Source organism: Ctenopharyngodon idella, chromosome 3 (genome assembly GCF_019924925.1).
Source record: "Ctenopharyngodon idella isolate HZGC_01 chromosome 3, HZGC01, whole genome shotgun sequence".
In the NCBI taxonomy this organism is placed as follows: Eukaryota; Metazoa; Chordata; class Actinopteri; order Cypriniformes; family Xenocyprididae; genus Ctenopharyngodon; species Ctenopharyngodon idella.
The window spans coordinates 1,412,579-1,435,430 of record NC_067222.1 but is presented as its reverse complement, the minus strand read 5'-3'; the positions used below and the strand labels follow the sequence as shown (position 1 = coordinate 1,435,430).

The window sequence follows — 22,852 nt, the reverse complement described above, 5'->3', positions numbered from 1 at the left end:
TCCTTAGGCCAGACTCTATATGCAGCAGTTTTACGCTATGTTCCTGAAGAGGGCGCTCTACAGCTGGCGCAACTGGAAAGTGATGGTGGCTCAGTTTCTGGTGCCACTCATTTTCACCGTGGTGGCTCTGGTGGTGGCCCGCACCGTCCCTGGCAGCCATAACTCCCCCCAGCTCCGTCTGGCGTTAAAGCAGTACGGCCCTACCCAGGTGCCCGTGGCCTTAGATGCCAACGCTGGGCCGTTGGCTGCAGCTCTGGCTGAGATCTATGCCGCACAGCTGCCTTCCCAAAAAGCCATGCCTGCCACTAATATAACAGGTAACAATGCTCTTAATATGCTAGTGTGATGTAGTGTTGTTAAAAGTAACGACTTCGATATCGAAATTTTAAAAATGTGATGCTTTGAGCACCGTTGAGCTGATTCGTAAACATTGTGTTCATGCGATCATCAGATTGTATGCCTGTGATTGGCTACAATGATCAACGCACGGGAGCGTTTGAAAGCACATGGAAGTGTTTGAATTTGAAAGTGGGAGTGTTTGAAAGCAGGCGTCTGTCAGCCATCCGGTCAACCGCTATCAAACAAACGCTCCCATGTGTATCTGTGTAAGCGCTCGGTGAAGAGCGCAATTGATGTCTGTCTATTATTTATTACCATGAAAACAATGGCTAATCAGAGACATATCTGTTGAGCCCATGAACACAATGGCCAATCAGAGGTGTTTACGAATCCCCTCAACAGTGCTCAAAGCGTCACATTTTTAAAATTTCAGTACCGACTTGTTACCGAAGTCGGTACTTTTGACAACACTAGTGTGATGCACCTTATCTGCCTCTACAACATCCTAATGTTTCTGTTCAGATTTGTCAGAGTACGTACTATATAATGCCATGAGGGAGGGCGGAGCGTTCAACGAGCACTGTGTGGTGGGCGCGGCTTTCAAAGGCAGATCCAGGAGGTACGCTGAGGTCATCGGCTACTTCAACAACCAGGGCTATCACACCCCCGCTACGGCACTCATGTTGGTTGACAACGCTCTTTACAAGCTACTAGCAGGACCCAACGCCTCCATCCGCACTGGAAATTACCCCATGCCCCGCAACATGTCCGAGGCAGCGCAAAGCCAGCTTTCTGAGTACGTATCAGCTTTTGGAATATGCAAAGTAGGGCCCTATGAAATCCATCTTTTACAATGTAGTCAAATGAAAATGTAACACATCATTAATTTTTAGCAAACAAAGTGTTACAAAACAGAGTTACTGTTTAAATTAAAACATGGACGAAAAATTGTGTGATATTCCTTAAGTTATGTTTTAATAAACTCTACTAATATTATTATTGTTGTTGCTTTAAGAAGTATGTGTAGTAGTGTTGTCAAAAGTACCAACTTCAAATTTGAAAAATGTGATGCTTTGAGCGCTGTTGAGCGGATTCATAAATACCTCTGATTGGCCATTGTGTTCACGCACTCAACAGATATGTCTGTGATTGGCTGCAATGATCAACGCATGGGAGTGTTTGAAAGCTAACAGAAATGTTTGAATTTGAAAGCATTTTGAAAGTGGGAGTAAATATCACACAATTTTTTGGACCGGTCCGCTGATAGACGCCTGCTTTCAAATGCCCCCGTGTGTATCTGTATAAGCGCTCGGTGAAGAGCGTCATTGATGTCTATTTACAACGTGTTTTTGAAGCGTTGATCATTGAAGCCAATCACAGACATATCTGATGAGTGCGTGAACACAATGGCCAATCAGAGGTGTTTACGAATCCGCTCAACAGCACTCAAAGCGTCACATTTTTAACATTTCAGTACCAGCTTGGTATCAAAGTCAATAATTTTGACAACACTAATGTGTAGTAGACAAATATGTAGAAATGTGTAACATAACATGCAGACTTCATATTTAAATAGCAGTCTTTTTGCAGTTTAATATTAACAGACTCTAGTCCATATTGTGATTTGAACAAACCCAGAACCCTAAGTTAACCTGGGACATTTAGCTGTTTAGTAGTTTCATCAATCTTCCATTTTTGTCTCTACAGGGGTCAGACAGGCTTCGCCATTGCCTTAAACCTCATGTACGGCATGGCGTCATTAGCCAGCACCTTTTCACTGCTCCACGTCTCCGAGCGGTCGGTGAAGTCCAAGCATTTGCAGCAGGTCAGCGGGGTCTACCTCTCCAACTTCTGGTTCTCCGCCCTGTTGTGGGACCTCATCAACTTCATGTTGCCCTGCCTGCTCATGCTGGTCAGTATGAACATACTGTCTAGGACAGTATCTGGGGGCCTCGTCACAGTTGCAACGGGGTTGCAAGATGGCTCAAAATGGTTTAAAATAAGACAAAATGTTACTTGAAATACACTAAAAAGCTAAAATGTAAGCTTATGTCATATTTCTTATTTTAATTTTATTTAGTTTTTAGTTATGAACCAAAGTTGGAAAACATAGAAATTTTAAAAGTGTTATTTCTAGGCCTGGAAAAGTCATTGAAAAGTAATGCAGTCTTCAAAATCATGCGCTTTTCTATAACCAGTATACATTTTTCTATCTATGTAAAGCTGTAAAATATTTTATTGGATGAAATTGCTAAAAAAAAAATTACTTGTGAGTAAAAAAAAAAAAAGTAAAATTATTTACCTTACAAATTATCCTCACAAATGTCTAGAAATCATGTAAATTTATTGATTAAAAAAGGTGTAAACCTTGAATATTATTCAGTCGTTCAGTTGTTAAATTGTCATTTTAATATTATATTATTTATAATTATTTAAAGTAAAATAATATTATTATAAATATAATTTATTATGTAAACCTTGTATAATATACAATAAATTCAAAGAAATATAATAAAACCCTATAATCACAAATGACTAGAAAGTAAAAAGTGTAAGCCCTGAAGAACAAATTACCTAATTTTAAGAACTTAGTCCCAGTAGACAGCATTGAAATCGAGCCTGTGAGGGATAAAAATATAGTCTGTGGAAGAATGTTCAAGAACCGTTAACGGAACTGAACATCATTCTTTTCTGGGATTGTATTGGAACAGGTTGTCAATTATGCCATCTGCTCTGACTGAATGTCTGTGCTCAACTAAGCTCAACATGCTTGACATGTTTTTTTTTGTTTTTTTTTCTCAGGTGGTCTTCCAAGTGTTTTCAGTAAAAGCGTTCGTGGCCGAAAACCACCTGGTGGATGTTCTGCTGTTGCTGCTTCTGTATGGCTGGGCGGTGATTCCCCTCATGTACCTGCTCAGCTTCCTGTTCTCCATGGCAGCCACAGCCTACACACGCCTCACCATCTTCAACATCATCAGCGGCACCGCAACCTTCCTCACGGTCACCATCATGACCATACCTGGTGAGAAACGCCCGTCCACACTCGTACGCTCAGAATGCTTTTAATTTCTTGCGAAAACTTGTAACACATCTCGTATTCTTGTGTTCCAGAGCTGAATCTGCTAGACCTCTCCTATATCCTGGATAAAGTATTCCTGATCTTCCCAAATTACTGCCTGGGCATGTCCTTCAGCGAGTTCTACCAGAACTACGAGATCATCACCTTCTGCACGTCCAGCTTTTTTGCCGAGTACATCTGCAAGTACTACAGTGAGTGATCAATTCTGTTTCTGTTGTAGCGTGTAGCCCCGCCCACACTGAACTGTCCAAAATCCCGCTTCAAGAAGCTGCAGATTGAACATCTAATATGTTCTGATTAGCTGTGATTGTGCTGTATCATGCTGAAGTTTCTTGTGAAAAAAATTTATGAATATGATGGATGGATGATTAGATATGATACATGGATGGCTAGATATAAAGAATGGATATATGGTTAGAAATGATGGATGTATGGTTATATATGATGAATGGATGGTTAGATATAAAGAACGGATGGTTAAATATGATAGATGTTAGATATGATGGATGGATGGATGGATGGATGCATGGATGGTTAGATATGATGGATGATAGTTAGATATAAGGGATGGATGAATGAACGGATGGTTAGATATGAAGGATGGATGGATGAATGAATGCATGGATGGTTAGATATGATGGATGATGAATTAATGGATGGTTAGATATGATGGATGGTTAGATATGATGAATGGATGGATGATTAGATATAATAGATGATGTTAGATATGATGGATGGATGGATGGATGAATGGTTAGATATGATGGATGATGTTAGATATGATGTATAGATGGATAGTTAGATATAATGGATGATGTTAGATATGATGGATGAATGAATGGATAGATGGTTAGATATGACGGATGGTGTTAAATATGATGGATGGATGGATGGATGGATGGATGGATGGTTAGATATGATGGATGATGTTAGATATGATGGATGGATGGATGGATGATGTTAAATATGATGGATGGATGGATGGATGGTTAGATATGATGGATGATGTTAGATATGATGGATGAATGAATGATGGATGGATGGATGGATGGATGGATGGTTAGATATGATGGATGATGTTAGATATGATGGATGGATGGATGGATGATGTTAAATATGATGGATGGATGGATGGATGGTTAGATATGATGGATGATGTTAAATAGGATGAATGGATGGATGGTTAGATATGATGGATGATGTTAGATATGATGGATGAATGAATGATGGATGGATGGATGGATGGATGGATGGTTAGATATGATGGATGATGTTAGATATGATGAATGGATGGATGGTTAGATATGATCGATGATGTTAGATATGATTGATGAATGAATGATGGATGAATGAATGGATAGATAGTTAGTTATGATGGATGATGTTAAATACGATGGATGGATGGATGGATGGATGGATGGTTAGATATGATGGATGATGTTAGATATGATGGATGAATGAATGGATGGATGGTTAGATATGATGGATGATGTTAGATATGATGAATGGATGGATGGATGATGTTAGATATGATGGATGATGTTAGATATGATGGATGAATGAATGGATGATGTTAGATATGATGGATGATGTTAGATATGATGAATGGTTAGATGGTTAGATATTATGGATGATGGTTTTATATGATACATGGATGGTTGTATATGATGGCTGTTTATATGTGAAAACTTGTAAATATTTAATATTTTCCTGTCATTTAGTTGCATTGGATTTGATATGGACTTATTTTAGGAATTAGAAATGTGCATTCACTTGGCTAATGTAAATGTGAAGCTGTGGACACTGAATTTTCTTTTTTCTGCCTATTTTCTATAATATGCACCACCAATGTTATCATGTCATTGAGAAGCAGTGCTAGCATGAGTGATTAGCATCATCTGGCACACTTAATTGGGGACTGTGTTGTCATTCTCATTGTCATTTTTGCTGGTTGTCCGCAGACATCACGTATCAAGTGAACTACTTTTCCATGGACGAGCCTGGTGTGGGCCGCTTCCTGGTGGCCATGTCCTTGCAGGGCATCGTCTTCATCGCCCTGCTCTTCCTCATCGAGCTCCGGTGCATCCGCTTGCTACTCAACCTCTGCAGGAGACGCAAGAAGGTAGGAGAGGAGGGAAAGATAGGACATGTGCTGCCATATTATTGGTTTGGATGCTATCAGTCACAATCACGGGTGTGTGTTTTTGTCAGGCTTTGGCGCTGGCAGAAGAAGCTCTTCAACCTGAGGACAGAGATGTTGCCGAGGAGAGGAAGAGAGTTTTGGACTGCCAGCCAGTGGTTGAGTCCATGGTGGGCAGCCCACTCATTCTACAGGAGCTCAGCAAGGTATGCGGTCACATTGTGTTATTTGGCTCCAAACGACTGTATGTTAACGTGTGTACCACAAGGTTTCAATTTCCACTGGTCTATTTTTTTCTGCCGTTTGTTGATGGTTTAAAGTCTCCTACAGATTCCCGAGTGTACAAAACCAGTTGGATGGTGCTGCCGCCACCTATTGACCAAAGTGTATAAAACATGCAGAAAATCCATTCATCTCAAAATCGCTCGGGAATAATTTGGCCTAAGGTCATGCTTCTTGATTAAGAAGGTCCCTTCTATGGCTTTCTGCCAAATTTGTCCAGTCTTTGCCAAAATTAGCTTTTGTCGTATTCAAAGGAAGTCTAACAAAAGCCATTAAATGAGATATTGGTGTACAGCAACATTCTCCAGAAATACTCAAGTCGCTGAATATGCTAAACAGGAAGTGATGTATTGTTTGCATATTTTCACAAAACAAATATCATTGCTGCAATGCCCTGAAAATACCATGTTAATTTGGTCATAGCATCATCTACTTATTTAGTTTAAGGTTTTTGCCCCTTTTCCCCTTTTGCCTAAGATCTGTGGTTGTGTTTCACTAGATATATTCAGGTGGTCAGTCACTGTTAGCGGTGGACCGTTTGTCACTGGCCGTTGGGAAAGGAGAGTGCTTTGGTTTGCTGGGATTTAATGGAGCAGGGAAGACTACGACATTCAAAATGCTGACGGGAGATGAAAGCATAACTTCAGGGGATGCCTTTATTGATGGCTACAGCATCCTCCGAGATGTGAAAAAGGTGGAGCATTTTGTCATCTCATATGTGACACTTCATATAAAAGATTCAGTTCCTGAACACTGGAGATTTACATTTGATATTTTTAAAAAAATTATGGTCATAATTGGCATAAGTGAATGGTATATGATTCAACACATTGTTAAATATGATTTTGCTTCAGGTACAACAGAGAATCGGCTATTGCCCCCAGTTTGACGCGGTGCTGGATCACATGACAGGGCGGGAAACCCTGAGCATGTATGCCAGACTGAGGGGCATTCCAGAGAAGTATATCACCGCCTGTGTAGAAAACGTCCTGCGCTCGCTGCTGCTCGAACCTCACGCTGACAAACTCGTCCGCAGCTACAGGTATGAATGTGAGACCTGAGAAAAAGAGGATAGATGGTTAGATATGATTGATGGGTAGTTAGATATGACAAATGGAAGATAAGATATAATGTATGATTATGTTTGATGGTTAGATGATGAATAGAATATTAAATATGATATTATAGATGGATGGATGGTTAGATATGATGGATGAATGGTTAGATATGATGGATATGATGGATGAATGGTTAGATATGATGGATATGATGGATGAATGGTTAGATATGATGGATGAATGGTTAGATATGATCCATTGATGGTTAGATATGATGGGTGGTTAGATATGAAGAATGATTTTTAGATTTGATGGATGAATGGTTAGATATGATGGATGAATGGTTAGATATGATAGATATGATGGATGGATGAATGGTTAGATATGATGAATGAATGGTTAGATATGATGGATATGATGGATGAATGGTTAGATATGATGGATAAATGGTTGGATATGATGGATGAATGGTTAGATATGATGGATAAATGGTTGGATATGATGGATGAATGGTTAGATATGATGGATATGATGGATGAATGGTTAGATATGATGGATGAATGGTTAGATATGATGGATATGATGGATGAATGGTTAGATATGATGGATGAATAGTTAGATATGATCCATTGATGGTTAGATATGATGGGTGGTTAGATATGAAGAATGATTTTTAGATTTGATGGATGAATGGTTAGATATGATGGATAAATGGTTGGATATGATGGATGAATGGTTAGGTATGATGGATATGATGGATGAATGGTTAGATATGATGGATGAATGGTTAGATATGATGAATATGATGGATGAATGGTTAGATATTATGGATAGGATGGATGAATGGTTAGATATGATGGATATGATGGATGAATGGTTAGATATGTTGCATTGATGGTTAGATATGATGGGTGGTTAGATATGAAGAATGATTTTTAGATTTGATGGATGAATGGTTAGATATGATGGATAAATGGTTGGATATGATGGATGAATGGTTAGGTATGATGGATATGATGGATGAATAGTTAGATATGATGGATATGATGGATGAATGGTTAGATATGATGGATGAATGGTTAGATATGATGCATTGATGGTTAGATATGATGGGTGGTTTGATATGAAGAATGATTTTTAGATATGATGGATGAATGGTTAGATATGATGGATATGATGGATGAATGGTTGGATATGATGGATAAATGGTTGGATATGATGGATGAATGGTTAGATATGATGGATGAATGGTTAGATATGATGCATTGATGGTTAGATATGATGGGTGGTTAGATATGAAGAATGATGGTTAGATATGATTGATGAATGGTTAGATTTGATGGATGATTAGGTTTGATGATAGTTAGAAATGATGGATAGTTAGATATGATAAATGGATAGTTAGATATGATTGTTGGTTAGATATTATGAATGTATGGTTAGATAAAATAGAAAGAAACTTAGATGTGATGGATGATCGTTAGATATGATGAATGTATGTTAGATACAATGGAAAAATGATTAGATATGATGGATGGATGGTTAGATATGATGGATGTATGTTAGATAAGATATATGTATGGTGAGATAAAATGAAAAGGTACTTAAATGTGAAGGATAGATGGTTAGATATGCTATAAGGGTGGATGCATGGTTAGATATGAGGGGTGATTAGGTTTGGTGTTTAGATATGATGGATGAATGAATGGTTAGTTGTGATGAATGGATATGATCCAGATATAATTAACAGATGTTTAGATATGATCAATGGTTAGATTTGAAATGTAGATGATGGTTAAATATGATAGTTTGGTGGTTAGATGATGGATAGAAGGTGGAAATTGAATGAGTATTTGAGATTGAAGTGTAGAGAAAAGGATGCAACAGGACTACTCTGAAGTAAAATCACTTGTTTGCGAAATGTATTTTAAGTTGTCTATTGGCTCCTCTGCACAGTGGCGGCAATAAGAGGAAGTTGAGTGCAGGCATGGCTCTGATCGGTGGACCACCTGTGATCTTTCTGGACGAGCCGTCCACTGGCATGGACCCTGTGGCCAGACGGCTGCTTTGGGATGCAATTACACGAACCAGGGAGTCTGGCAAAGCCATCATTATAACCTCACACAGGTAAGTCACACATCACCTGACTAACGCAGATATGAACAGGAAATGAAAAGAGCATGGGGCAGCAGAACGAACCCTGTCTCATTTTCTCTCTGCAGTATGGAGGAGTGCGAGGCGCTGTGTACTCGGCTGGCTGTCATGGTGAACGGCCAGTTCAAATGTTTGGGCAGCCCACAGCATCTGAAGAGCAAGTTTGGGAGCGGTTACACGCTGCTGGCAAAAGTCCGCGTGGAGACAGAGTTAGCGGAGATGGATCTTCAGCTCTTCAAAGACTTCATTGAAAACACCTTTCCAGGTATTTAAATGGCACACTTTGTATTTCCACTGGACAGTTGGACAGTTTGTAACATATCACCTGATGGCTTTCATAGGAAGTTCATTGAAGGATGAACACCAGGGGATGGTCCACTATCACCTGACTGACAAAACCCTTACCTGGGCACAGGTACGTCTCAATGCTTATCCAGTCTTGCCAAAATGTGCAGTTTCCCACAGTGCAGTGCTCTGTACTTGACCTTCCATTTCAAGTTTGATCTCAGCTGAATTTAAAATTAAAATTTAAAAAATGAAATTAAAATCAAGTTAATTAATCATTCAATTTACATTTAACAAAGATTTCAACATAATTGTAAGTAAATGTTTCTGAGTAAGAAATTACATTTTTTTATGGTTTCCTTTGCAACAAATGAAGTGTTTTAGAAAACACTGTTACAAAGATCACAAACTAAACCAGTCAAATGGCTCTACTAAAATGAAACACTGATCACCATAATAGCGACCAAACATTTTCAATCTAAACCTCTGTTAATTCTATTCTCAAAAATAACTTCTGTAGATGAATGGCAGAAATAACGTCAACCTAGTTAGTAATAAGTGAAGCTGGTAATGTTGTTTGCGGAGTTGTTTAATCATCCTCTGCTGAGATCTTGAGAGATTTATTGTCTTTTTATTTGCAGTTGATTTCAGGTTTTAAGCCAGTTGTAGTGTTTCGTTTTCTGAGAGAGCAAGTATGATGTGGAATTAACATCACATTGTAACATTGATTCAATGGCATTATCATTGATTTTTTTTTTGAAATTCCAACATTTTTTCAACATTAATTGCGGGTGCAAAAGTGATGTTGGTTCAATGCGGTTAACGTTGACACATTAACATTGTTTCAATGGTTACTTCCTATCTGGGTACTATATAGTACTGTGTAGAATGCAGTATGCTAGTTGTCCTTTTCAAACATAACCAGTATTTACACAAAAACCTCTTTATTGACTCGTTATTTTGGTCGGCCCAAAATTATATTTTGTTTTTACACAAAAACACATTTTTTATGCAAAATTCAAAACTGCAAATGAACGTTATGCTAATATTTAAGGCAGCGGCTATTTACACTCAGTGAAAATAGCAATATATTCTATTTACACTATATAAAAGTAGCAGTTCTGTGCAATAAGTCCTCAGTATTGTTGTACATTAATAGGATGCAATAATAACAGTGTAAATTATTATATTTATTAAAATTATTAAATGGATGCCACCTTATAGGGACAATAAAGCCCTCCCTACACTTATTATTAAGCACTTTATTTCCACTTTTCAAATATTTTCTTAATTTTTATTGAAAATAAATGCCTTTCCGATCTGATTTGTGATGGGAAAAGGGAGAAGAGCAAGCTCGGCAAAAGGCGGATTCGAACTCGGGTTAGTCGCGTCAAAAGCTACTTTCATGCGCCATATTCCCTACGGCCTACACCACTGCAGGCATTGAGAGGTGTGCATCTTTTTAATCTTGTGTGGCCCAACCAGACATTGGTGGGCGGAGTTAATGTAAATAGCCTTTGCCAACAAGACAGGCTATTTACACTTAGTGCAATTAGACACTTTCCATCGCCAATACACAGTTTGATGAAGAAGACATGTTTAGCGTGTACTTGTAGACAGATGTCCCTGCATAATGAACGCTCGATTGACAAGTGCGTTTCACTGTAAACACACTGATATGACACATTTTTAACGCATCTTTTTGTCTCAGGTGTTCGGGGTCCTAGAAACAGCCAAACAGAAGTACGGCATCGAGGACTACTGTGTCAGCCAGATCTCACTGGAGCAGGTGTTTCTCGGCTTCGCCCAGTTCCAGCACTGCGCTGAGGCCTGCAGGAAATGACACGCTGAAGCTCAGAGGGGATGACGCTCCTTGAGTTGATCTTCACCTGCTGAGTAGAAGGTACATCCTGGGCCGACTGACTCTCCGTCAGACAGTGGACATTGCTCAGGTGTCTCTCTTCACTTACACATTTCTGACATGATCATACATGCATAACACACACTTCCGGACTCAAACACTGTGTCGCACGGCGGCAGGACCATTAACGCAAGATCTTGGCCAGTTGGGTAACCATATACAGTGTTTATTTAACATCTGTCTGTGCGTTTGCGAGCAGTTTGAGTTTCAACGGGAAGTTCCGTCACACTCTGAAACACTCTTTGAATTTTAATCGGTGGGTCTCCGCACCGCTCGCCTGAAAGGAAGTGGTGTTTGTTCATCATCTGTGAGAGTGACAGACGAGATGTCTCATGTGTGCACTTGTGTACGATTACTGTTATTTATGGATGACTTTTTTTGTTTGTTTCTCTTCACCTGTTTTCTATTGTGGTCTTAAGGCTAAAGGTACATGCACTTCGCCCCCTTTCTACACAAAAAAGGGCGAAAATATTGAAAAATGCAATGTCCAAAACATAATGTGAAAGTCTAAACAAAAAATGCTGCTCCTTTGGGTTTGAAATGTCAGAATATTAAATTTACAGGAAAAGTTAGTGAATGTAAAATTTTATGGAATAGCTTTAGGTCATTTATAGAATTTATACAATAGCTTTATCCCCCTTATCTAGGCATTTATAGTCAGTTATTTGTGATATATCAATTTTGTGTTATGTATGTCAAAATAAAAGTCACTTTTATTTTTTTTTTCGCTGCTAAAAGTAACTCCTGATACCTTAATTTTTCAGTCAAAACATGTTTGTTTTGAAAGAGACCACAAATATTTTAAGGCTTTTTCTCTTCACATTTCCAGTTATGATTTTTACCAGATTGTGATGAATAGAGATTTTTTTTTTTTTTTTGAATAGTGCAACATGGGCTATGTGTAATTCTGCAGATGAGCACTAGAGGACGTACAGTGCACTTTTTTTTTTATGTCTGCATCAAACTAAATGTCTTTAGATGCACTAAATGTTCGCTTGTATGATGAGAGTCTGTCAAAGAGCAAAAACCACAACATTTGCAGAAACTTTTGTTTGTTACTGTGGTTTGAATTCATCCTGCTGTGTTTTTTTGCACTATACTGATGTGGACCAATTCATTCGCTGTCAGAAAGATCCATAAAAGAGCTCACCGAAGTATCACAAAGCCAGAGGGATTAATTGGTGCAATTGTTTGTAAAAATCATTCTTACGTACGTTTTTTGCATTGAACGTTTTATTTAACTACGAGAAATTTGTTCTGCTAGTATTTCATACTGCTAAGCTAATTTCTCCATTGCATTCCACATTGTTATGCTCTTGAAGGACGTCAATGAATCTTTCTTCAACATGATTCTACATTCAAAGTAAAGCAGACCGTACTGACATCAGTTTAACCTGCGTCGGTCCACGTTTCCGTCCAGATTCACGTTAACTGAATGTACTTTCATAGCGAATGAAGGAAACACGGGCTCATTCGTCACCTTAACCTCGTACACACTGACATACTATAGATAAAACAGGGCTCGAAGGTGACTGACTACAAAAGGTTTCTTTTCTGTTTTGTGTCGTTTATTGGTCTGTTTTGCACAGTGCTCTGGCTTTCGTGTCTGAACTGCTTGTTTGAAACTGAAATATTGCATTTTGAGAATCGAGAAAGCAAACTTGAGAATGTTAATGATGACAATGTTGATTAAAAATGGTTAAAAATATATACCATAATGCAAAAAGGGAATTTACATAATTGTAATCTTGTGTACTGTATCACTAAATTAACCTTGTGAGAAATGTAAGTATTGCCATTTTTTCCTTTTTTATTAAATCTGCCTTATGCAAAGGAATTGTGTTCAGAAGTTGTTTTCTTTTTATATAGATTGTGTTTGCTATCCTATGGACTCTTACAGTTTGATGACGCATTTCTGCCATAATTAACATCTAAATCTTGCAGACGTTCTATAGTTTTCTTTCCCGCTCCAAACCTGGAAATGTGAAAAGGGTCAATAACGTAACTAGGATAAACCAGCTGTCACCAGTTAATAGTTAACTTTCAGTTCAGGAGTCTGTGAAGTACTTGAATAATTTTACTTCATTACTATTATTGTTGTTTTTATAAATTTATAACTAACTTACTGTATGACTTTCTTCTGCTTAACAGAACAGAAAATATCTGTGTTTTTTGTCCATTCAGTGAAACTCAGTGGGCTTCAGTGTTGTTTGGTTCCCAAAGTTCTTCTTTTGTGTTATACAGAAGAAATCCATACAGGGTGACAACATCAGAGTGAGTAAATGGTGACAAAATGTTCACATTTTAAACATTTTAAAATTCTAAAGAACCTTAATTTTTAAGAGTGCAGTAATGTGTTTTTATAAATAATATCAGGAGGTGAAAGACTTGTGTTAGCACTATTCTGGAGAAAAGGAGGCTAGAGTTCATTTCGTAGACTTTTACAAGTAGCCTATATAAAAGATAAACGCCTTTATCTTTGAGTGAAATGCTTACTGTACATAAGGTTGATCGTTTTAATGCCTCTTTAAAATCAACTCTAGATGTAGTGATTTAAGAGAGAAAAAAAATTGATATCTAAGAATATGCCGTGAAAAACTAACACATCTATCGACTTAAGAGGGAATGCTGTAAGTCAGAGCGTCAATGGAGAAAACAAAATTAACTGTTCACTGTGAGATTCTACTGACTAACATTTCAGAAGACACAAAAAAAGTGCGTTCTGAAAGACAACTATATTATTCAAAGATAATTAATGAAAATAGTAAAAATCCCAGAATACTTTTTTACTACCATAGATAGATCAGCCCTCTGTAACTATGTGTGAAGCTACATTTTTTTTTAATAATAATAAGATAATACAGATTAGATCTGCTATTGATTATACTGATAATTTTTTCCAGATGAATTGGGAAGTTATCCACACCATAAAATGGAAAAGTTCAAAGAGATTTTTTTTTTTCTTTGCAAATTATCTCTCAGCTAAATTTCTCCTTCAGCTATCTTGACTCTATACCATCATTTTTTTTTTTTTAAAGAGGTTTTGCACTGTTTGATAGACTACATCCTCGATATAGTTAATTGTTCCCTGGAGACAGCCATTTTTCCTAATGCTTTTAAATGTGCTGTTGTGAAGCCACTTCTAAAGAAAAAACAAACCTGGATTGTTCTCACCTTAATAATTATAGACTAATTTCATTTTTAAGTAAGATTTTAGAAAAAGTTGTATTGCAACAGCTTCATTCAATTTTTAGATGAATACAATATTCAGGATGAATATAATATTCAGGACAAATATCAGTCAGGTTTCAGACAAGGTCATAATACTGAAACAACATTATTAGAGGTAGTAAATGATCTGAGATTAAATGCAGATAAATACAGGTGCTAAACAGACTGGAAAGGATTGTTTAAATTGGCTCAAAAATATGGTGTTCCTCAAGGATCAGTTCTTGGACCACTTTTATTTTCATTATATACGCTCCCTTTGGCACATCATACAGTAAATCTTAAGCAATCCGATGGTACTTCTTTTAGCCACTGTGCTCCAAAATATTTGGAATTGTCTACCAAATGAAGTGAAAGAGGCTACCAGGATTAATGTTTTTAAAAAGGCGAGTTAAGACATATCTTTTTAAGGTTGCTTATGAGTGTAACAATATTGTGTGAAATTGAACGTTTGTTTTATGTTTTTATTTTGCTTTATGATCCTTTTATAGTTGCTTTAGAATATTTTTTTTATATTAATATTGCATGAAATTGTATTGCCAATATTTGTTTTGATGCTTGTGAAGCTGCATTCCATGGATCAAAAGTGCTATACAAATAAATGTTTATTATTATATGGTTTGAAGATGAAGACGTATACCATATCTTGAACTGAAATTTCACTATTAATGCCATTATTCACCTTTTATGTTCTCAGACCTGTTAGCACAAGTGCGCAAGAATCAAAACATGACTTGTTACAGCCTCTGTGTTCCTGTCAACCCCTGACACAGTTCGCAATAAAAGCTAATCATCCTTAGACAGGTGAAGGTTCAGCCATGGGAAAGGAGGACGAATGTCAACCGTCTTTCTGTACTGCGGCACCAAAAGGTATTTAGACTCTCAAGTCACTTGTAAATGTGTGCGCATTATTGTATTTGTTCAAGTGTCTGTGTCTCAAAGTCTCAAATGCTTCAGGATCTTTTCGCTTCACTTTTTGTCATCATCAAAATGTCTTTTGAATCAGCTGGGTTTTTGGTGATATTTAGTGGATGTATGAAGTCAGTTCTTCTCAAGTTCACACTGCAGAGTTCATCGCATTAACTATCAACATGATCCACTATTGTTTTGATATATTGCAGTACAGATATGTCACTCAGGTATAAAAGTGTATTGCACAATGTTTAATCATCTTCAGTCTGATCTGATCTATTTGCAGGTGTTAAAACAGCTGTGTAATATTCCAGCTTTACTCTTGACACAGTTGGCCATCAATATATCAGGCCAAATAAACAACTGAACAGAGGAACATAATGAACCATTTATAGTAGCTTGTTTATTGCCATTTTTATTGCCAATTATATAGTACCTAAGGACAGTCAGTTACTGTTTGATTGAAGGCAATAGCGGAGTATCAGACCAGTGCAAAATAATTAACATGACAGGCTGAATAGGAAAAGTGTTACAGTAGCTATTTCCATCCACATATTTTTATGCAAATTTTGGGATATCACATTCAAAAAAATGCTGGATGGAAACGCCACTATGTGCATAAATTCTAAAAATGAGCATTAAAAAATGCATGCGCTCAATTGAGGTGGATCATTTTTTATCCAATAAGAAGACGTGCATAAACTACAATGGAAACACATTTACCGAATAAACCCCTCAATGTGCAAACAAAAACTCACGTGACTTTGCCTCAACAGAGGATGTGATTGGATAACTGGATTAACCAGCGGACCAATCTCATCTCACAGCTTCTCAAATGTTGGTTTGGTCATTCTGCAATGCCTGAACTAAAGTCTGTCATCAAAATGATTTGGTAGAATGACCTTTCAAAACTGCCTCACTATGATTGTGTTCCCAAACAGCATCTGCCTCTGAACTCAAGACAACCTGACAGTGTTTATTGAGTTTCACCTGCACACTCTGAGCCACAGTGGCTTCCCCGATGGCAGCAACTTCCATTTTTATTACTGATATTTTGCACCAATTTCCCAGGAAGTGATTATTTTGTTCTCTTGAACACATTGAACGGAAACGCTGCCAATTTTGCGCATAAGTTAAATTAAATTATCTTTGGATGGAAACATAGCTATTGTCTACAGTTTGCTTTGTTAATGTCTTTAATTAATATTAATTTATATTAATTCACTGTACATTGTGGTTGATACAAAAACATTGTTTATTTTTGATGCAAGTGAACCGTTATTCAATTTAGGCCCTGTTTACACCTGGTATTAAGATGCATTTTGGTCGATCGGATCACATGACACTAAATACCGGTGTAAACGGGGTCTAAAACATTTTGAGCCTGTCCACTTTTGACCACTTCCAAAGGAGTCGAAAACACATTTGACCGGACTGCTTTTGTAGTGTAAATGCTCATGTGGTCGATTGCGTTCAAACAACCACAAAAGACCGCCTACTGACCTAATGCGTAAACATTATAGGAAGCGCACTAGCCAAATGGGATTTAAACTTTGTTGGCTGGATATCTAAGTTTAGTTTGAAGACGAAAAATGTACCAAGCACAATGTTCTCTCAACATGATTTCTAACACATACTCACACTCCCACTAACTACATACATAGATATAATAAAATGATGCATGGACAAGAAAATTGATTATTTTACAAATTTGAATGACGTTTTAGTAATTTTTGGCAGTATGAGTTTAATTAATTGATTGACCAGTCATTAATCTGGTTATTGATTTAATGTACTGAGCACTGCTGTATTTTATATCGCAACACTCTCCAACAACAGAATGCTACTTTTAATTCTTTTAAGTCTAATTAGAATGGTATCTTATTTTTTCCAGCAAAATATATCATTTGTGATTGCATTTTCTAATGTTATGGCCATAGACGTGCAGTCTACCAATAGCATTAGAGCGACAACACTAGGAACGCCCACTAGCGACATACAGCAGCAAAGTCGCTGGCGGTGTGAACAGGGCTTAGTCCTCGTTTATTGTATAGTGATTTATGGTCTTAAATATTAATATTTAGTATTAATATTGAGGGTTTTTTGGTCACAAGTCACCTATAAGGTGAGTGTGAGAGTGTCAGATGATTCCTTCCTATATTACGAGGCACCAGCCAAGGAATTTCACCTTGACAGTAAAGAACAATCATAGAAGATTGTTGACTGAATTAGAATTATATAAATTGAAGAAAGTTTGTCATCTGAGAAGTCTGAAGGATTTGTGAGAATCGGGCGAGCTTGTAGAGCCTCTGATTATCAACACAAGAATGACACGGTTTGCAATAAAAATTAATGTATTAACAAAAAGATATGCAAGAGTAAAATATCACACTCACTAAATACTACTAAAGGAAAATGACTAAACTATTAAGAAAATCAAATCAATAATCAAACAGAAATGATAAATTAGTACACAAATGGACGTTAACAAAACGTCTATGGGATAACTATGGAAATGCCTTATTTCTTTTCCAACCCTTTCTCAAAGCCCTTGTGAGTCCAAACTTGATGTAAATTGTCAGTGGGTGAGATATTGAGATTGTCTTTCTCTTGGAGCATTTCTTTGTTCTTGTATTGTAAAGCTTATAATATATAAAAGAAATAATTAAGCTCATAATAGTGTTTTAAAGTTGAATGTATACGTTAAGTGTTGGAATATATATTGTGCTGGTTTGAAGTTTAATAAAGGTCACAGTATCTCTGTGTGTCACAGTTCACACCTGCTTTGCTGTGCATTGTTGGGAAAGTAGACAATATTACAATATTTAGTGCATATATAAAACAAAAGGCATATTTTAATCATGTAAATGCAATAATACTGGAGTAAATATTGCGTTAAACCTGATTTTTTGCTTTTAAGGCTTTATTTCTTGAAAAAATGTTCCTGTCTTTTTTTAAGAGGCTGAAGAAGGTTAATGATTCCCCGAAGGGTGTCACATACATGCTGATATAATCTTACCAATCCTCTATTCTCATGGATTTTTACAGTTTGTTTAGGATCACACAAGGTCCCTCCCATACATATCAGCTATAAATGTGAGTGCATCAGTTCAGAAGCTTAGAGAGAAAATGGCTGTAATCGAGTCACTTCTGCAGTTTCTCAGCACAGGTACATTACTGGGTGCTTTGCTGTTACTTCTGGTTTTGTATTTGCTTTCCTCTGGATCCAGATCTCAGAAAGAGGGGAAAGAGCCACCTGGACCCAAACCACTGCCGCTGCTGGGGAACCTGCTGACCCTTGACCTCAAGAGACCCTTTGACACCTTTTGTGAGGTGAGAACTTAATACGTTTAAAATGAATAGTAGCCTAACATTTTAAGATTTGTTTGTAAATGTCTTCCTCTGTGTCCTCCAGCTGTCCAAAACCTACGGAAACATATTCCAAGTATTTTTGGGTCCCAGCAAAACTGTGGTCTTAGTTGGGTACAAAACTGTCAAAGAAGCTCTTGTGAACTATGCAGAAGAGTTTGGTGACAGAAATATTGCACCTGGTTTCAGGATAATGAACGATGAACATGGTAGGATTCTTTGGCTTTTTTCCAACTCAAATGTACAGAAACTTAATATACAGAACAAACTGTAAAAGACTTGTTGCAAAACAAACATGTTGCATAACCTTTAAGTTCTTCATGGTCTCTTCAGGCCAATATATACTGATGGTTTTCATTAAATTTGGCACTAATATGAGCTCACTGTAAACATGCATAAAACATTTCATGTTGAAGAAAAATTGGGAATAAACCACTTACTTTAACCATGAAAAACTAAAAATGCCTTTCTGTTGGCTTGAAAATGTGTCTTTAATCAAAGAGTATTTAAGGATTGCCAGCAATATTTGGTGACAAAATTGTTTTTTAAATTTTTTAAAATAACATAAATTCATGAATTTGTGAAATGACTAGTCGCTTTTTAACCTGACATATAATGCTTATAAGCAAACTGACACTTTATAAGTCCCAAAGGTCTAAAGGTAATGTATGTCTAATTCAGTAAGTAATAATTTTCTGCTTGTGTTGTTGCTGAGACTCACAGTAAGGTGGTTTTGTGTTGATCAGGAATCCTCTTTTCCAATGGAGAGAACTGGAAAGAGATGCGACGATTCGCTCTCAGCAACCTGCGGGACTTCGGGATGGGCAAGAGAGGAAGTGAAGAGAAAATCATAGAGGAGATTCAGTATCTGAAAGGAGAGTTTGATAAGTTTGAAGGTACAAGATGAAACACATTTATGGACATCTGCAATCATGCTCTTCGTTTAAAGGATCCATTGAGAGACATTTGTTTTCTCTTCACAGGGAAAGCCTTCGACACAACACAGCCTGTGAACTACGCTGTGTCAAACATCATCTCATCTATTGTGTACGGCAGCAGATTTGAATACACAGACCCTCGATTCACAGCAATGGTCGACAGGGCAAATGAAAATGTTCGTGTTGGTGGATCGGCTGCTATGATGGTATGGAAGTATATTCTACTTTATGTTAAAGAGAATTTTTTCGGTAGCTTCAGTTTTTAAATTTTTTTTTAATACATGCCTTTATTTCTCTATGTGTACTTGTAGCTTTATAATATATTTCCATGGTTGGGTCCGTTCCTCAACAGCAAAAGGATTATTGTAAGAAATATATTAAAAAATAGAGCAGAAATGACGAAGTTGATCAATAGGCTGCTGGAGACTCTGAATCCACAGGACCGCAGAGGGTTTGTCGACTCCTTTCTCATCCGGAAACAGAGCGACGAGGTACGGAAATCACCCTGTTGCATAGAAATACAGGACAAAGTAAATATTAATCATCAGCTTTGATTATTAAACAATTATTTCTTTAATTATTTGGCATGGTTATCAATTTAAAATGAAATATCATAACATAACATTACATCACTTTCTGTTTGTCTTTGTTCCATCTTCGTCGATAATAGTTGGTTGTTCTTTTCGTGTTTTTAAATCTGAGTATCCTGAGTATCACTGTTATTTTTTGAGTTTGTTAACTGCTGCAATTAGATCCTGCTCTTTTCACCTCTGCTTCAACTAGCCGTGACACACACACATACATAAACGCATATATATATTAACAGTTCAGACTGTTCAAAAATGCAAAAACCTTCTGTTTGCATGTGCATTTTGAATGTATTTATCATTTCATGTCCTCATTATTTTAGTAAAAAGAATACATTTGTGCTTTGTGCTTTTTGTACTTGTCAGCAATCCTGCAAGAAGGACTCATACTTTCACCAGGAGAATCTTTTTGTGACAGTAATAAATCTGTTTGTTGCTGGTACTGACACGACAGGAACGACTCTGCGCTGGGGTTTGATGCTCATGGCCAAATACCCTCATATACAGGGTAAAAACAGTGATGCCAAGAGATTTTCCTCAATGCTGAATCCAGTGGTGTCCAAAGAAACAAACGTATGTTGTATTTGTGTGCAGATCGAGTTCAAGAGGAGATTGACCGAGTGATCGGTGGACGTCAGCCAGTGGTGGAAGACAGGAAGAAATTACCGTATACAGACGCTGTGATTCATGAAACTCAGAGGCTGGCCAACATAGTGCCCATGAGTCTCCCTCATAAGACCAGCTGTGATGTTCACTTCAATGGATACTTCATCAAAAAGGTTTGTCAGAAGAATAAATGGGTATAAGGCCTAGAAAAGATACCATGTGCATCTTGAACATTGTCTTTTCTCCATTTTCTAGGGTACCACTGTCATTCCTCTGTTGACGTCTGTTCTGAAGGATCCAAGCGAATGGGAGAAACCGAACAGCTTTTACCCAGAACACTTCTTAGATGAGAAGGGCCAGTTTGTCAGGAGAGATGCTTTTATACCCTTTTCTGCAGGTATGCTCAAATCTAAGCTCCCAATGTTTTGAAGAAATAAACATTTGACTTTGAATTAAACAGTCTCTCTCTCTCTCTCTCTCTCTCTCTCTCTCTCTCTCTCTCTCTCTCTCTCTCTCTCTCTCTCTCTCTCAGGTCGAAGGGTTTGTTTGGGAGAGAGTTTGGCCAGGATGGAGCTCTTCCTGTTCTTCACTTCCCTCCTTCAGAGCTACCGCTTCACAACTCCACCTGGAGTGTCTGGAGATGATCTGGATCTCAAAGGAATAGTCGGGGTCACGTTGAATCCATCCCCACACAAGCTGTGTGCGATCAGACGCTCCTGATACTGGACAGTCAAAACAGAAGCAACACATTTTACTTAATTTTAAATAAGAACTGGCATGATTTTACTTGTTCTGAGTAAATTCACAAAATGTATGGAATTAACTCCACAAACCAAAATCACTTCTGACTTTTATTGCACATCTTGAGCAGCAGGTGCATATTGTTTAATTTTTTTATTTTTTGTAAAATTTTGTAGTCAAAAAGATCATTAAAAAAAACTGTATGTTGTTTTCCCACAAAAGTATAGCCTCCTTATAAAAGATGACTTAAAAGGCACAACTGTAAGATAAGATTAAATTTTAAAAAATAAAACATGCAATAAACGTTTTTAATAATAAAAATAATCTTTTTTTGGTTAATATAATTTTGCTTCTCACTTATATCTAAGCAGAGAAATGGTATTGTTGTTTATGCTATTGGGAATGCCATCAGTGAGGGTTATTATGAGGGTAAAATGATGCCTAAAAAATTTGCATGCACAGGTTAAGATTTGTGAAAGTGTACATAAGATTAGAAGTGTAAATTAAATTTGCATGTGCAAGAGAAGGGCAAACAACAATATCAGAGGCAGGACAGTAAATGTGATCATAACAGGCAAAGGATCGGGGTAGAAATAGTCCAGGAAAATAGTCCAGATTCATACAAAGGTAATCCAAGGCAAAGTCAAACATGGGCAGAACAACATAGGAAATAATAATGCTCAGAAATGTAGCCGGGACAAAAAAGACTTTGCAAAGTGTGAACGCATCCACAGGGCTTAAATAGTTTGAGAAATATGGAACAGATGTGCAGTAATCAGTCCAAGCATGTGGGCTTTTGGGTCCTGGTAGTCAAATGTTAATACTCAGGCAAGTGAGACCTCCGGTGGTCGATTGAGGAATCTTCACCGGCGTTCGTGACGGATGAATTTTCACCAAAATGCAGTAGAGTTGGACTGCACACAAAACCTTTGACATCAACTTTAAAAGATATTGGAAGTGTTTCTGATTAGAAGTTGAGTTATCCTAATTGTGTACAATTAATATACACTCTTAAAAGTTCGGTCCTAGAGAGCTGCTGTCCTGCAGAGTGTAGCTCCAACCCTGAAAACAAAACCTCACCTGCCTATAGGCTTAATAATCCTGAAGAGCTTGATTAGCTTGTTCAGGTGTGTTTGATTAAGGCTGGAGCTAAACTCTGCAGGACAGCGGCTCTCTAGGACTGAACTTCTCCACCCCTGCCATAGAAGAACAA

General features: G+C 37.4%; 2 protein-coding genes across 3 annotated transcripts in view; both read left to right on the top strand.

Annotated features, from left to right (window-relative positions):
- The window catches only part of abca3b (ATP-binding cassette, sub-family A (ABC1), member 3b), a 52,729-nt gene extending 39,634 nt beyond the window's left edge, over positions 1-13,095 (top strand). Inside the window, exons 19-31 of the mRNA XM_051888160.1 lie at positions 8-317; positions 862-1,135; positions 2,047-2,251; positions 3,142-3,361; positions 3,451-3,609; positions 5,380-5,540; positions 5,630-5,764; positions 6,340-6,534; positions 6,695-6,882; positions 8,855-9,025; positions 9,121-9,317; positions 9,394-9,467; positions 11,049-13,095. Of these exons, the coding sequence (XP_051744120.1) occupies positions 8-317; positions 862-1,135; positions 2,047-2,251; positions 3,142-3,361; positions 3,451-3,609; positions 5,380-5,540; positions 5,630-5,764; positions 6,340-6,534; positions 6,695-6,882; positions 8,855-9,025; positions 9,121-9,317; positions 9,394-9,467; positions 11,049-11,180 (2,421 nt within the window). The 3' untranslated portion in view covers positions 11,181-13,095. The remainder of the gene's footprint in view (positions 1-7; positions 318-861; positions 1,136-2,046; positions 2,252-3,141; positions 3,362-3,450; positions 3,610-5,379; positions 5,541-5,629; positions 5,765-6,339; positions 6,535-6,694; positions 6,883-8,854; positions 9,026-9,120; positions 9,318-9,393; positions 9,468-11,048) is intronic.
- Positions 13,096-15,126: 2,031 nt separating this feature from the next.
- LOC127509459 (cytochrome P450 2K1-like) lies at positions 15,127-21,960 on the top strand. 2 transcript variants are annotated; one of them, XM_051888214.1, is made up of 10 exons: positions 15,127-15,356; positions 18,629-18,731; positions 18,814-18,976; positions 19,514-19,663; positions 19,751-19,911; positions 20,017-20,196; positions 20,659-20,800; positions 20,887-21,071; positions 21,154-21,295; positions 21,431-21,960. In XM_051888214.1, exons 1-10 carry the CDS (start codon positions 15,322-15,324, stop codon positions 21,616-21,618), a joined length of 1,449 nt encoding a protein of 482 aa, XP_051744174.1. In that variant the 5' UTR covers positions 15,127-15,321; the 3' UTR covers positions 21,619-21,960. The 2 variants fall into 2 exon arrangements, with proteins under 2 accessions (XP_051744174.1, XP_051744173.1); XM_051888213.1 differs by lacking the exon at positions 15,127-15,356 and having other exon boundaries at positions 16,849-18,731.
- Positions 21,961-22,852: the final 892 nt, after the last annotated feature.